This window comes from Hermetia illucens, chromosome 2 (genome assembly GCF_905115235.1).
Source record: "Hermetia illucens chromosome 2, iHerIll2.2.curated.20191125, whole genome shotgun sequence".
Classification (NCBI taxonomy): domain Eukaryota; kingdom Metazoa; phylum Arthropoda; class Insecta; order Diptera; family Stratiomyidae; genus Hermetia; species Hermetia illucens.
Window position 1 is genome coordinate 69,464,967 of NC_051850.1, and position 17,193 is coordinate 69,482,159.

General features: G+C 39.4%; 1 protein-coding gene across 1 annotated transcript in view; it reads left to right on the top strand.

The window, feature by feature from the left end:
• LOC119650198 overlaps positions 1–17,004 on the top strand; it is a 47,519-nt gene extending 30,515 nt beyond the window's left edge. The window contains exons 4-13 of the mRNA XM_038052765.1: positions 41–194; positions 254–373; positions 813–2,302; positions 2,357–3,023; positions 3,077–3,195; positions 3,261–3,398; positions 3,791–4,065; positions 4,125–4,213; positions 15,952–16,116; positions 16,168–17,004. Of these exons, the coding sequence (XP_037908693.1) occupies positions 41–194; positions 254–373; positions 813–2,302; positions 2,357–3,023; positions 3,077–3,195; positions 3,261–3,398; positions 3,791–4,065; positions 4,125–4,213; positions 15,952–16,116; positions 16,168–16,355 (3,405 nt within the window). The 3' untranslated portion in view covers positions 16,356–17,004. The remainder of the gene's footprint in view (positions 1–40; positions 195–253; positions 374–812; positions 2,303–2,356; positions 3,024–3,076; positions 3,196–3,260; positions 3,399–3,790; positions 4,066–4,124; positions 4,214–15,951; positions 16,117–16,167) is intronic.
• Positions 17,005–17,193: the final 189 nt, after the last annotated feature.

Here is a 17,193-nt window from a genome sequence, read left to right on the forward strand (position 1 = left end):
TTCAAGCAATATTTGCGTAAAGTTTAATAATTTGTTTTAGGTTGAAGTATCTTCTCCAAATGCGGAATCTGAGAACACATTTTGCACAAATTCCATACTAGGATCAACTATGTGTTCGAAGATTGTCAGCTCAACGTCAACGAATCCTCAGAATACTCCAAAAGCGTCACTGAATGTTAACTTGAAAGTTCTAGGTACTACTTATCATCCAGATGATAGTGATTGGTAATATTTATTTTGCATCGAATTGTAGATTCCGACGAATGTGCAAAACCTATGAAAAACATTGAAGCTGAGAAAACAGGGTCTAGTGAAAAGAACCCAGATAATAAAAAGCGAGAAGATTTAACAAGCTTAGGATCTGACGATTCAGGTAATTATTATTTGCAATATATTCAGATATGATACACATACGTGTTTACACTGGGTGCCACTATCAGCTGAAAAAGCGCTGATTCACCGTTTTTGTACTGCTTTCAGTTGAAAGTAAAGCGGAGAGAAATTCGATTATTGCCATGAATATCTTACTTTTTTTCCATTATCGTCACCACTAATTATCGAATGGGATGTAAAATTATTCTTTCTTAGAAAAAAAGAATTTCACTTTGCCTGTGTTAAACAAAATTGTGTTCAGTAAATTTTTAACTGTTTTTGTTTTTCTTTTTTTTAAAATGCTGGGGTAACCCTTTTAATAAGTGCGTGTAACGAGTGTCTGCATAGAAAAGTCAATACATTTCTCGTTACTTTTGCGATGTAGTAATTTGTTTTTCATGTAATTTCTATATTGTTTAATATATTATTTCTCCCAATAGGAATAATTTGCGGATCGGAATCGGATCAGTTGTCACTTAACCGGATCCGACAATCGCATGAAAGTCTGGATTCTGGTGAAATAGATCCTGAAGAAGAATGTATTGAAATTTTGGAAACAACATCAATGGATGAAGAATACAAGATGCTACAATCAGATTTATGTTTTTATCAAACGCCAGGATATAAAAAAGCCAGACGAGATATTGTAGGGGATAGTGGACGAAGTGTAGAAAATGTGAACAGGAGTAGTTACACATTGAACTCGAAATTAGACGACTCTATTATTAGTGGTAATAATGTAATTGGTGACAACAATCACGTTGGAAACGAAACAAATGCAGACTGCGAGACTCCAGTAATCAATCAAAACGAGGATGATTGTGATATAACACCAACTCCGAATGATGATAAAATGAAACAATTTGACATGCACGCTAAAACGCAGCAAGCGAAGTCGGAGGTCGAAGGAAATAAACTCGAGCATGTAAAGAACGAAATATTATTCAAAAGTTTCTTTGGAGCTACAAAAAATGCAATTTTTCGAACAGCCCAAAGTATTATAGATAGTCATGAGAAAAAAAATGCGTCTAAAAATAAGACAGAAGAAATAGAAGTAAAGTCGCCAACAGAAGTATCGAGGAAAAAGGAATTCTTCGTGCTCAAATCCTGTTCAAATAAAAGCAACAAAACAGCTACAACTCCAGAACCTAGTCCGCCAGAAGAAGATATCAAGCAAATAACGAAATCTGCATCTGCAACATCCTTAAATAAGCTTAAAGTACCAGGTGTAGTTAAATGTTTTGTAAAGGAGAAGGATCAATCGTCAATCGGAAAGACTGAAAAAGGGCCTAGCGGCCTTCTGCGCTTCTTTGAATCGCCCGTATTCAATATTCACTTTGCCATTCATTATTTATTTTATTCAAAAGAACCGGGAGTTCTAAGTTTCATAGGAAATAAAATATTCAGTTTTCCGGATCAAGATGTTGATTTATACATCCCGCAGTTGATAGTGATGTATATTCAAATGGATGAGTTAGCAGAAGTGTTGGATCCCTATTTGACTTTTCGATGCCGAAAATCTGTAGACTTCTCTTTGAAATGTTTGTGGTTGCTTGAGGCATACGATTATCAAATTGAAATAAACTCGGCATTGTCGAATAGTAAGCCTACCCTATCACTCATGAAAGAATTATACTCGAAGAAAGAAAGGAAACAATTGAAGACGTGTGAAATAGAAGTTCTTTCGCCAATAAGGAAAACACATCACCGCTCTCAATCAGATGCGACTGTACTACTGAGCGATTCACATCGCTTTCCGTCTTCCGGTAGTCTGACCCTGAAATCGAAAGTGCAGACGCCTACTTCTGCAAAGCTTTGCTTAGGTGATTTGACGTCTGGGAGAGCGTTCGAAAGTGGGTGCACATGCTTTGAATCAGTTCGAGGTACTGTGAACGGTCTTCTGGGGCAAAAGACTGTCTGTTGCTGCGGGGTAAGTGTTACAATGAAACGTCTTGAACACTGAAAGTAATTATTTATTTTACAGGCACCTAAGTTGGCACCTCAAAAGGAATTCATGAAAGCTCTAATTAACATCGGAAAAAATTTGACTTCATTGCAGACAAAAGCTGAGAAGACGAGTGCACTACGAATGTTTCTTAATTTAATCAATAAAAATTTACCAGCTCGTGTATGGCTTCCATTGCACTCAGACATTCCACATCACATAGTTAGGATTACTGAGGAGAAGACTGCTGTACTAAATTCAAAAGATAAAACGCCGTACATAATCTATGTAGAGGTTGTTGAGGTAAACGATATTTATTCTTCGCCGGTAATTATGAAAATGATGCCAAGTCTGAGGCACACGAAAAGTGAGGAGAATTTAGAATCAAAAGAGAATAATGTTCCTTCGGCAACAAATTCCGCTACAAACCTATCATCGAAAGACTGTCCAATTGAATGTGAAAAGAGTAGCAATAATATTAATAACAACAGTAACACTAGTTGTAATGTTAAGGAATCTAAGACTCCCGATTGTGGGAACGATATTGGAAATAAAGGGGATATGAATGAATTACATTTGACAGAAGACGATGTTTGGTCACAAGAGGATGACGAAATAACAGCGCAATATATGAATCTGCATAGAATGTGTGAGCGTGATGCGATTTCGCAAATGTCATTGGATTCATGTGATTCTAGAGACCAAAGTATATTTTTGTAATAGTAATGAAATATGCCTGACTAATCTAATATTTTGTAGGTGTACCCGCGTTGTTCAATATAGGTGACGTTAGAACAAGGCATTGTAAAAATTTGACGTGCGAGAACATGAAACCATTCAGTAACGACCCTGAAGATCCCTCTGCGGCTGCTTTGAAGGTATTGTCTAACCTAACTATTGTTTAAAAGAAAGGACACATAACATTTTTTCTGTGTAATATCAGGAGCCATGGCACGAGAAAGAAAAGCAGATACGTGAATCCTCTCCTTATGGGCATTTGTCAAACTGGCGACTTTTGTCGGCTATAGTAAAATGCGGGGACGATTTACGACAAGAATTGATGGCAACACAGTTGTTGCAGGTAAGAACAATAAATATAGACCTATATAAGGAAGAAATAATAAGAATCCAGGCGTTGATTTTAGTGATAATATTGGAAATCAGTATATTATTTTGAATATTGAATTTTTTGAAATTTTCTTTGAAAACGCGAAGCAACATGATTTTCATTGGAAAGTATACTTGAAATATCTGATTTTATCTGCTACTGCACATTGTTGATAAGAATAAGGACGCATTCTTGTAGTCTATTTTACAAATGTCAGGGAAGAATGATTTTTGGATACATTTGATATGATTTGGAACTAATGTCATGCTTAGGGTAATGTAAACCGAACTTCGAAAACGTTTTGCATCATTTTCAACAACCAGAGATTCTAAGGATATTAACACGCAGTTATTTCTACTTTATAGATGTTCAAAATTATATGGCAAGAAGAAAGTGTTGATCTATGGGTTCGTCCGTACAAGATTGTTTGCCTGTCAAACGATAGTGGGTTAATCGAACCCATTCCTAATACTGTTTCGGTACATCAGATTAAGAAAAATTCAAATAAAAGTTTACGTGATTATTTTATTGGTGAATATGGTGATACGGATTCGGAGAAGTTCAAGTCAGCCCAGAGAAATTTTGTTCAAAGCTGTGCTGCTTATTGTCTAATTTCATATTTGCTACAAGTGAAAGATAGGTAAACATGCTTAAATATGCTTCGTCTGAAAAATGTGTTAATGTTCATTTATATTGCAGGCATAATGGGAATATTTTGCTTCATTCGGATGGACATATTATTCATATTGATTTCGGCTTTATATTGAATATTTCACCGAAAAATTTAGGTAAGTTTTATTTGGAAGTCATAGGAAATTTGAAAGCTGTTTTAGTGGATTCAGATTTTGCGAAAAACTCATCTCAAAGACTAAACTAAGGAACTCACAACATTATCCAGATAATTGACAGACACCTATGTTAGACCGGGTAGATCTGTATACAGTGTCCCGTTTATGATGATATACATTTTAATGGGGGTTAGTACCTCTTGTTTCCGGAGAATTGGCCCATAGAATGACACTCTAGCTTTTACCGTTACAAAGCTATAGCGTTTTTCGTGAATAGCGTCAAAAAGCTTGACCTTCGCAAAAAAATCACAATTTTCCACTCATTCAAACATTATATCCCAGATTTGATATCATTTTCGGAAATTACATAAAATTTCTTATAAAAGGATATCTTTTCAATTTGAAAGGTCATCACCGGTTCGAAGATACAACTGTTTAAATGTTGGAGAAATTTCAAAATCGATTTTTTATCTAAATTTCAATATACACTATTGTAACTATACTTTAAATTTACAAACCTGCAAACTTGATAAAAGTTGCCTCAGTATGTTAGCTTTCAAATGACATGTAAAAATGATGTAAGTTTTAAAGCGAACAATGGAAAATTAATGCACCAAAACACTACAACTACCATTTAAGTGAATTTGATCCATATCAAGACCACGTTTTCTTAATGCCCAATATTCGTAAATTTTCCAGAATTATTTTTACATGTCATTAGAAAGCTAACATAATGAGGCAACTTTTATCAGATTTGTAAGTTTAAAGTACAGTTACAAACATGCATATTGAAATTTAGATAAAAACTCGATTTTGATATTTCTCAAAAATTTAAACAGTTATCTTCGAACCGATGATGACTTTTCAAATCGAAAAGATATCCTTTTATAAGAAATTTTATGTAGTTTCCGAAAATAGTATCAAATCTGGGATTAAATGATTGAATGAGTGGGAAATTGTGTTTTTTTGCGAAGGTCAAGCTTTTTGACGCTATTCACGAAAAACGCTATAACTTTGTAACGGTAAAAGCTAGAGTGTCCATTCCATGGGCCAATTTTCCTGAAACTGTACTGTGGTACTATTCACTATTAAAATGTGTACCATCATAAACGGGACGCCCTGTATAATCTAGTCTCTTTAGCATTTTGTGTGAAAAAAAAAAAACCTTATTTAACTCGACTCAATGTCTGTTTGCCGAGATTTTCTCCGAAATGTCTAAAGCTATCGCTACAGAATTTGGTGAGAATATTTCGTCTGTGAATAGCTACACGTGCACGTGTTGGCTTTTGCGAAAGGGCAGAGCTACTTTTTCCTTTACAGAATATAGTCACGTGCATTATCAAATGAATGGGGAAATTAGCACTTTTCGAAAATAACATTATTTCTGATATTGAGTGAAATGCAGGAGAGTGAGGACTCGAAATGTGTGCTTCAAAAAGTAGAACAGGTCTCGTTTTCAGAACCTATCCAACCGGAAAATCTGGAAAAAAGTCACCTGGATGCATCTATACAAAATCTTGGCCTCAAAATATATCATCATCATCAACGGCGCAACAACCGGTATCCGGTCTAGACCTGCCTTAATAAGGAACTCCAGACATCTCGGTTTTGCGCCGAGGTTCACCAATTCGATATCCCTAAAAGCTGTCTGGTGTCCTGACCTACGCCATCGCTCCATCTTAGGCAGGGTCTGCCTCGTCTTCTTTTTCTATCATAGATATTACCCTTATAGACTTTCTGGATGGGATCATCCCCATCCATACGGGTTAAGTGACCCGCCCACCGTAACCTATTGAGTCGGATTTTATCCACAACCGGACGGTCATGATATCGCTCATAGATTTAGGCTACGGAATCGTGTAGGCTACGGAATCGTCCATCCTCATGAAGGGGGCTAAACATTCTTCGGAGGATTCTTCTCTCGAACGCGGCCAAGAGTTCGCAATTTCGCTCAAAATATATCCCATTCCGATATCTGCTCAAATAAACTTAATAGTAGCGTAATACTACATTTTAGAAATTCACTTAGAAATCCAAATTAAGTTTATTGTAGCCGCAGACGGTTTTGTAGTAATATAGCTGGTGATATATCGCATGATACTAGCAAATTTCACGATAATCGTATTGAAATCAACAAAGTTATAGTACGTCAAAGTAGTACTCATAGACCAATTACTATACGCTCATTACCAAATGAGTACACATATACTAGAACCCTTCACCACAAATCATTCCGTTACATTATCAACTGTTCAAACAAGTTTGCTATCTGAGTTGACTTGGTATGTTAGACGCGCAGTGGGGTTGAGCACTTTCTCGCAAATGTAGTATTTTGAGGGGGGGGACCATATGGAATTTTTATTTAATTTTTTTTTGCTTTTACTCAATTGTAAGTTGAATTCATAAAAAACATATATAGTACAATCAAGTTTAATATGCATTCTTTTACTATTAGCAAAGTTATATCGTCAAATTTGCCTTCTTCGTGTAAATTTATTGCATTCTAAAATATCAGAAAATGTCAGCTTCAATGTGGTGCTGCCAATAGTCTGTAATACACTATATCAGAGTCCTATATGTATCTAAAACGAAAGTGTTCTTACTAGCAGTAAACTATAAGAAGAGTTCTTTGAAACGTATGTAGCTGAAAAAAATTTACTAAATATATTAATTACTTAATAATTACTTATATACTACTTAAACTTCTTAACAAACTGAGGATTAGCTTGGTGGATAAAGTGGACTCGTGATGGGGGTAAGATGAAAATTCAGATATAAAAGATGTTTGCAATTTTTTTATTGTTTTAAGGTTTTTGTGTAAAAGCGGTTTACTGTCTGTCTGTCGCACGCATTTTTCTAGGAAACGGTTATAGCGATTGATACCAAATTTGGTGGATAGGTGGGAATTGTGAACGCTGACGTATACAGTGAATTAGGGGGGGAGGTCCTCATAAATGCAAAAGGTGGGTGTACATATTTTTTCACCAAATATAGTCATGTGGGAAATCAAATGTCCCGTCGTCAGAGAACTGGCCTGGAACCATTTCTGCCATTACTTCGGGCTAGTTCCTGAACTCTCCCGCCTTGCGAAGCCTTCAAATCAGGTAATTCCTTTCACCAACCGGGAGGGGAGAGGAGGAAAGGATCTGTCAGGTTAAGGAATCCCCTGCCATCCGGCTCCTCCACCGGTCGAGCTCTATCTTCTTTGCAACGAGAAGGCCCGAACGTAATGGGCAACAAAGTCAAATTTGTGCAGGTAAGACTGAAAACCTCCATGCTAACTTAAGAACTGGGTAAGGAAATAGTCAGTCTCACCATGATTACCATCCTCCGGGAATGCCTGTGGAAAAAAATTCTGGAACCTGGAACGAAGCCACGATCTAACAATCAAGGTTTTCGTGATGGGCTTTGAACAGAACCCGGGCATGGACACTGGAGGGTAAAGTTCATGAATGCCAGGAAGGACAAATCTACAAATATGGAGGGTTTCAACTTGGTTTTCGAACTGGACTAAAAGAGTCTGAATGTGCTCAGGGGAAGTCACCATATGGTGCTCCACTTTTTCAGGAAACTGTAGGGCATCATCTCCATTTTGAGAACGAAGAACAACGATGGTCTTCGACTCACACCATATACAGCAAATTGCAGCATCTTCGGTGCGCTCTCCCACAATGGAGCTGCGGGCGGAGGATAGCGCATACAGGGGCGGAACCCCGTATAGGGGCTCGCACTGGTGAAGGGACTACAGAGTGAATCCTACATGCTAGTAACTTCCCCTACACCTTCCAAGGATCAAGCGGAAGGAAATGAAGCCAGAGACGTGAACGGAACTGACTTGGTGCCAGTTCGAGTGATCGAATCTATGCAACCCAGACACCGGAAACCAATTATGGTGCTAAATGGAAAACAGACGAATGCTCTGCGGGATGAGATGAGATTTTTCATGGATGAGAATATGGGAACTGTACTTGCAAGTACGGCTTTTCTCAGAGAAATCAAACACGAGGGGATTGAGTCTCTGGCGATACGGTGTGGGGGAAACTCCATCACACGCGGACTGCCGCATACGCTTCTAACTGTTTTCCATAACACAATAGACTAAGTTTATGTCGAAAAACATAAAGATTGGTCAAATCAATCTGCAGCATGCCAAAGCTCCCTCCTACCTGTTGGCAGCGAGAATGACAAAGCTACAGGATTTCCCTTACATCTTTCTGGTGCAAGAGCCGTTCGATTTAACAGAATCTGTGGCATTGGATCAGCAAAGGGCGCTAGGATCTTCTACAACGAAAGATCCATAAGACCGGGAGCTTGCGTCCTGATGTCAAGACGGTTAGAGGCAACTATGCTGAGACAGTACTGTTCCCAGGACTTATCTACGGTCATCATACAATACCAGATAAATGGCGAGAGGAAAAACATCATAGCTGCCTCCGCTTATTTACCCTATGATTCTTTGTATCCTCCACCGACGCAAGAGCTTAGGGATCTGGTGACGTATGTAGAATCAAGTGGTCTCGAGCTCTTAATAGGCTGCGATGCGAATGCTCAACATATTTGTTGGGGCAGTAGCAAATGCAATCCAAGAGGGGAGAAGCTATTTGATTTCCTCACTTCAGCTGGTCTTATGACTGCAAACGTAGGGTGTGTGCGTTCGTGGGACCGAGAAGATGCGAAGTAATTGACCTAACAATCTGTACCTCAAAATTGTTAGAGTTGATTACACACTGGCGAGTGCTAGATGAGGTCTCACTGTCAGATCACCGATATCTAGAATTCAATCTGACTATTGCGGGCGAACAGCCTGCAGTATAAAGACGGAACCCTAGGAAAACGGATTGGGCAAAGTTCAATAAAATTCTTGGCAATAAAGTACAGTTCCCTAGGCGACTAAGGATTCGTTTGGCGCTGGAAGATGAATTGAAAACTCTGAACTGCACACTTTTAGAGTGATATGAAGAGGCTTGTCCTATATCCCGAGGCCAAAGCGGTAAAACGGTTCCTTGGTGGAACCGAGAACTGCAAAAACTCAGGAAATCAACCAGGTGACTTCTAAACCGTGCTTGCAAAAGTAACAAGAACGAAGACTGGTTAAATTGCAGGAACTCACAGCGTGAATATAAGAGGCTCGTTAGGTGTTCGAAACGAAACTCCTTTAGAGCGTACTGTGAGGAACTGGATGGCGAAAGAGAGACGTCAAGGCTGTGCAGAGTCCTCAAAAGGGATGAGTCGGCCAAGTTGGATTTTCTTCTTAGAAAACCCGACGGTGAAATCTCGGATGCTTTAGCGAAAGAGGGGTCAATCGCCCCTATGCCGGGATCGGAGCCAGCAATTGGAGTATCAGTAGCATTGGCTAAGTCTGTTTTCAAAAACTGGGAACAAGATTCCCATAATGACAGGTGGCAGAGCCTAAATGCTGCTCGACACACCAAACTTTTCCTGCCAGAACCCAACATACGTACCGCAAAGTTTATCCTGTCGAAAAGGAGGAGGACTTGCAGGTGTATTGTGGGCATTCTGACAGGTCATAATTCACTAGCTGGCCATATGTTCAGAATAGGAATTACTCAAGACTATACGTGTCCCTCCTGTAATGAGGAAGTGGTTTCCACGGAGTATTTCCTATGTGAATGCCCCGACTATGGACGCCGATGTTCTACAATTGCGACGGGTAGCATCGCATCCACTAACGGAAATCCTGCGATTCGTTAACGAATCCGGAATATTCCGTTAGACGGGGGTGGTGAGTACAATGGGCCAACAGGGCCTGAGTGCTCAGAAGATGTAGCTTCCCCCCACCATACACACCATGCTTCCGATTCAACCATGCACCTAAGTTACCAATGAGCCGCGCAGTCAATCTGCCTTTAGTTTAATTTTTTCAAGAGAGTTGCTACTCATCTAGGGTTCGTTTCCGTTCTTCACGAGCAACCACCTCCCTCGGCTCTTCCCCGTTGCGCTTGTATACGGCTTGACGCTCCTCAGCAAGAAGGGCAACGGGGATCACTTCCGCGATCACCATCATGTTCGATTCTGAGACAGTGCGGTAGGCAGACGCCACTCGCAAAGCTCTCCGTCTCTTTGCTTACGATATATCTCTTTGCCAAGAGCGTTAGCCCACACCTCTGCGCTGTAGAGTAGGACAGACTACGTTGGACTCATCAGCAGACGTCGCTTGCTAGCCGTAGGCCTCCAATATTTGCCATTAGCCAACATAATGCCGAAACTCCATGTGCAGCCTTGTTCGTTGCTGCTTTGATTTGCTCAAAAACGCTCATCTTTAAGTCTAGAATCAGCCGAAGGTACCTTACCGTTCATTTTGACTCGATTATTGACTCGCCGAACGATATAGGACGCTGGGTTGGAATGCTCTTCTTAGTCAGGATGGCCACTTCGGTTTTTTCCAGTGCAAGGTTGAAACCATGAGCAGTCATCCATCGGCTTACCCGCCGCATCAATATGCCAAATCTGCTTTGCGCCTGTTCGACAGTGCTTCAAGCAACAAGCGCCGCGTCATCATCTGCATAACTGACCAGGTGCGAGTCATCTGGCATGTCGGGTTTAAGTAGGATATCATAGGTAGCGTTCTAGAGGTCCGGTCCTAGGATGGATCCCTGTGCTACCACCGACGTGACCTCCATCCTTCTCTGACCCCCCCGTTTCATAGAGCGCCGGGGTGGCGCACATCGAGAGTTTGTGTCCACTACTTCAAAGGCAATTTATTGACGGTCGCTTGCCGAGGAGTCTTCCAAAACTCGCCACCAATCCACCAGTGGCTCCGGCGCGAAGGTTACGTCTGGAATGCTTCCTTCGCAGCCTGGGCGTCCGAACACTGGGGTGGCTCCGGTGTTTAAAACTACCAGTCCTGTTCTCGCCATTTCGAAAATTCGTTTCCCTCTGGAGTCTGAGTGCGGTATGCCCCATTCAAGTGCCCTAGCATTAAAGCCACCCCCGAACCAGGATCCGCCCCTCTGTGTCCAAGATAGCCTGCATCGAAGGTTCGGCATCGTCTCATACGGCGTTAGGTTATCCCCAAATATCGAATTCAGACAAAGCCGTGTCTCGGTCTTGGACAAGAACGCTAAAAAGAGTGGTGTCCCGAATCCAGATGGCAGCCGTACCAGATATGACAGGGTGCCATGAAGCTGGTTCCTTGGTTCGGGATTGCTCACTGATGAGCAATAAATCAAATTTGGTCTCCGCAGCGAACTGCGCTAGCAACTCGTGAGCGGTTGTAGGATGCGAATCATGTTGACTGGACACCGCCCCGAGTCGCAGTGTCCGCAACGTTCTCATCAGATTTGCCATGGTCCCTGCATAGGACGCAGCTGTCCCTTTCATTGCAGGTGTTCGCTTGGCCTGACTGACGGCATTTACGGCATGTTGCCCTTCTATCAGGTCGCCGACAGGTTGCAGACGTGTGCCCATAATCCAAACATCTGCAACATTTGGTTGGGGCATCGCGAATTCATATCCTACACACTACCCAACCAATTTTGATTTTTCCGCTGTTTACAAACTTCCTCGCATATCGCTCCACAACTTGCACCAGAGTGAGTTTTTGGCCTCGGGGAATGCGGGGGGTTCTCAGAAACTACCCAACCGAAAAATTTGAAAAGAGAGAAGAGGCTGCCACTATATAGTGCCTAGGCTCCGAAATACCCCCCATACCGATATCTGTTCAAATAAAGTTAATAATAGTACAATATTATAATTTTTAGTAATTGCAACCCCCTAAGTTCATCCTAGAATTACGAAATTTGCAGCAATGTAAGCTATAACATGATCCTACTGAGTCTGGTGGAAATCGCACTATGACTAGCAAAGTTATAATAGGTGTGCTAGGTACTAATGGGGCAAATGTGCATTGAAATTTTTTTATAAAAGAAATAAACAAAGCCTTTCATATCTGAAGCGCCTTACGTCCGGTTTCACGAATTGCTTATTTATATTAAGGTTTTGCGTGAAACAAAACCAAATGGGAAATTTGAGGGAAATGTAACTATTATTAACAAAGTAATAGAGGGCGAAATTTTTGTATTTTCTATGAATTTATTTCATTCTCAGGCGGTTATGATGCATATTTTGGGGGGTCATCTGAACAGTAGAAAGCATGTGAATATCTTATTTTTACCCTTTTGCATAAATTAGTCGAGGCACGATACACATATGTATATGTATGTACATGCTAATGGTGTTGCTGGCGGCATCCAATTAACGTATCCAGTTCAATATGCACATGGAGTGCGTACATATATACACATTAATCATCAGTATCCGATAGTAGAATATGTTTGTGGGATGAGCTTTATTATGTACATGTATTAGGTTGTTGCAAATGAAATGTCGGATATTTGAGTAAAATTGCAAAAAACTATAACTTTTATGAAAATTAATTTTATTAGTCAAAATAAGAACCAGTAGCTTCAATGCACTTCTCCCAACGAGATGCAAGGGCATTTATTCCAGTTTCGTAAAAGTCTGGGTTTCTAGAGCTAAGAAATTCTTCAAAGACACTTTTGACAGCTACTTCATTGCTGAATTGTTTCCCCGCCAAAAAGTGATCCAAATGCTTAAAAAAGTGGTAGTCGGTTGGCGAGAGGTCGGGTGAATATGGTGGATGAGGAAGAGTCTCATATCGTAATTCATTTAATTTTTGGACCGTCATTCTGGAAACATGAGGTCGGGCGTTATCATGGAGCAGTATCACTCCATCTCTGTTGACCAATCTAGGCCACTGAACACGTAATTTCTCGTGCATTTCATCAAGTTGGGCACAATATTTCTCTGCATTAATTGTTTCACCACGCTCCAAAAACGAATAATGAATAATTCCAGATGCAGACCACCGAACAGTTACCATTACCTTCTTCGGGTGAAGGCTCAGTTTTGGCATGTGTTGTGGAGGCTGATCGGCATCTAGCCATTGCGCTGATCTGCGACGGTTGTCGTACAATATCCACTTTTCATCGCATGTCACTATTCTGCGCAAAAAGGGATTGTTCCTGTTGCGGTTGAGTAGAGAACTGGATATTTCCATTCGCAGCGCCATGTTTTGCTCGTTGAGTTCATGCGGAACCCACTTATCAAGCTTCTTCACCTTTCCAAGCTGTTGTAAGTGCCGAGATACTGTCGAATAGTGTACGCCTATTTCCTCTGCAATGTCACCAATCGATGATCGGGGATCAGATTCCACTATGAAACGCAACTCGTCGTTGTCGATCGATGGTCCTGGGTGTCCACGAGGTTCACTTTGGAGGGTCATGTCGCCTGATCGGAATTTTTCGAACCACCGCTGTGTCATTCGTTCGTTTGCTGCGTCAGCTCCAAATGCTCTGCAAATGTTTCTGGTTGCCTCCGCTGCGTTGTGACCAAGTTTAAATTCATATAGAAAAAGTAGACGTTTTTGACTCCCTTCTATGCTTTTTTCTTTGAGTTTTACTTGGAACTTCAATGACGATTGAAACTGAAATGACTCCTTGATCGAACGAACGACTATTTATACTCAATTATCCCATACCACCAGAGTCACCTTGCGGCAGTTTTAAACATTAAAATCATAACTAACTTCACTTCATTGAAAAATCCGACATTTCATTTGCAACAACCTAATACATGTACATATTTTGCAGTTTGGAAATATATGAAGGGATATTTTGAATTTTTAACTATTTACGAATTTAGAAACGTGCATAGAAAGTTTCTCACATAAGTTGAACACAAAAACGAAGCTTTGAGCTTCCAGTATTCCGCTTCATCAATTGTTCGACTACTTTAATGCCATGTCAATACAATACTGAAGGGGTTACCAAAGTACAGGAGTTACTAGGCTTCGTGTTCTATAGCGCGGCTCTTGGGATCCGAGCGTAGAGTTTCGTGCAGAGTGCAGATATTGATACTCCTCTTTCGAAGCACTCCTGGAAGTTTCTCCGGTTTGCCAGTAAGGGTATTAATTTTTAACGTGCAGACATGGGTTTGTGTGGCTCGGACTAGTTTGCTTACATCCTGACGTCGTCCATGCATTAGGAATCCTTGCTGATTTCTCGACAAGATCGGGGCATGACCTGTCATGTCGACTGTTTAGTCAAGTATTTCTACGAGGTTCGTTCGGCGTGATCGATTTTTTTTTTGTGAATGTATTTTCTTCATCGTGTCTCCAAAGGGAAGTGAGGTAGTACCGTACACTGCATCATGAAAGAACTTGCATGTGGGCGTAGGCTCTTTAATGGTTTCATGAAGGACATTAATGGTAGTCTTATCATGCATAATAACGAGCTATTTAAGAGGTGGAAGGAGTATTTAACACGGTTCTCAACCGTACAACATCCAGTGAAGTTGAACCTCTTGTGGATGAAATAGCTCTCTCTCCGCCGAGTTATCGGAATGCTCTGATCTGACACAATTTCGAACGGACAACTATGTTGGCATACTAATCAGATATTGGTAGACTTGTTGATTAGAAGGCAGGAGTGGCGGTGGAGGGGTCTCGGAGGGGATCCAAGTTTATTCGTCCTCTCACTGCCATCAATACCTTTGTGCCCTATATATCTATTTCAAAATTGTCCTGGGAGAATGGTTTTCACCATTCCCATACGAGTTAAGATTTGGTTTGGGGTGATATAATGGCTCTTAATGTAGTTAATGATAATAATAACATTGCACAACGAAACAGTTCGATTTAAACGTAGATGTGTCGAGTACTTAATCTCGACACGGTACCGGTATACTGGGGGGCAATATGATTAATACTGCGTTTGTGTTGTAAATGTCTTTCATCAAAAAATATACACGGAGTCAACATATTCCTTTGCTCTGCGATTTGTATTATATTTTTTTTTTCATTTCGAATCTCTTGTGAGCTTTGAATAAATGTTATGGAAATTTCTTTGACAATTCGTGGTAGACGTGATGTATTCATACATTTAATAATGAAATATTTGAATTTACGTTCATCCGCCACATATGATCTCATCATATTGTTACGTGTATACCGACACTTCTGCAGTCAGGGATTGTTATCGGCATGTTGACTTTCGAGGCTTCCGAAGCCATTGTCACACACAACGCGATATCTTGTGAGGGATTCAATATTGTGATTACTGTCTAACGAGTAGCTTTAGTAGTATTGAATATTTCTCATAAATTTTGAATAAAAATGAGTAAATAAAATTAAACTTAAATTTCCTTTATTGGCTAATCATTTGGTGATAAAAAAAAAGAAATACAGTATTTCGGGGATCAATTGTTCCCTTCTTCAGTTTCAGAAAAAAGAAAACTACAATATTTGTTTTTTTTTATCAAGCCAATAAGTAAATAATCTTTTCAATTCGTTTAGTTTTATTTAAAATTCTGCTAAAAAACCACCTCTTAACTCAGACCAAAAATCAATAGTTCAGACGAGGAGATACCGCTCCTTGTTTTTGCACTTGAATGTAAAAGAAGGAAAAGCAACATCATCTTTGCAATACTGGAGAATACCATCGTCTCGGTTATGAACTGCAATCACACGAAGTTATGTTTTTCTGGTATTTAATAGTAAAAATTAACATCAGAATCCAGGATATTCAAAGAGGTAAAAAGGGTATTTAAAGTGGTAAACAGGATATTCAAAGTGGTGGCAATACACATTGGTTTCAAAACTATAATAGATAATGTTGTTACGCCAATAGGCAATCGATAGCATAAGTGCGATAATGTTGAATATTTCCAGTGAAATGAACAATTGATTATCTTTCCAGGATTTGAACAGTCACCTTTCAAACTCACAGCAGAATTTGTAGAAGTGATGGATGGAACCGAATCAGGGTTGTGGATTGAATTCAATCATTTACTCCTGAAAGGTTTAATGGCAGCACGTAAACATATGGATCGTATAATAAATCTGGTTGAAATAATGCGGAGCAGTAAGTCTTTTTTTCTATTCTCGAATTCTATTTGACACATTTTCTCCCCAGATGCCCAGCTACCTTGCTTCAAGAACAGTTGCTCAGGTACAGTTCAAAATCTGCGGAAACGTTTTCATATGAACTTAACAGAGCAAGAGTTAGAACGTAAAGTGGAGCAACTTGTGCAGGATTCATTGAAAAGCTTGTCAACGAAACTTTACGATGGATATCAGTATTTCACAAATGGCATTTTGTGAGAAAGGTTTTTTATGAGAATCTAATGAAACTAAAACCCGAATTCGGAAATTCACACTAATGAATAAAAACCACGCAGTAATGTTCCCTTAATGAGGAAAGCTAAAACAAACAACTAACCCTAAAACCTGATAACAAAAAGGAAATCAAATGAAGTAAGGATAATTTCTTTTGTAAAAAAAACTTATAGTTCTTCACTAACGTATTAACTAATTATATATTTGTAAGATCAAATTATATTATAATGGATTGTTAAATTTATTAATATAGCGAAATAACTGAACACTGATTCTAATAAGTAAGAATATTGGTAAATATATGTCTATTCGTACTTCCAAATTTATTATCCATGTAATTTTAGTTAATTCATATCCTTGAAAATATGGCATAAGTCCAGCATTAAAGTGGTTTTCAATGCAAATATACATTTTGAACTTTTATGTATAAACGTAAAACTTGGAACCTTGAAAAGGACGACGACATACACATATTGCTAGTATTTTAATATAACATTAGATAATAAAATTATTGGAAGTTTACACGAATGTCCGTTATCAATTGTAAAATATATTGTAATTCCTTATTCTTTTGTTAAATTCTTTCGGAATTTTCATACACAGTAATAAATAAAATTTTTAAATTTTACATTGACTCTTGCGGAGTTTATATATAAAGGGAATGAGACGGTTGCATTTACACATAATAATAGGAAGCTTGTGTGATTCCGGTATAGCTCGCCAGTAAAGAGCCTGTAAAATTTGGATTGGTATGGGTCTACAGCTATAGTTTATTATTATTCGGAATTCGTAATTTAAATAAACCGCGCTCATGATTTTTCAA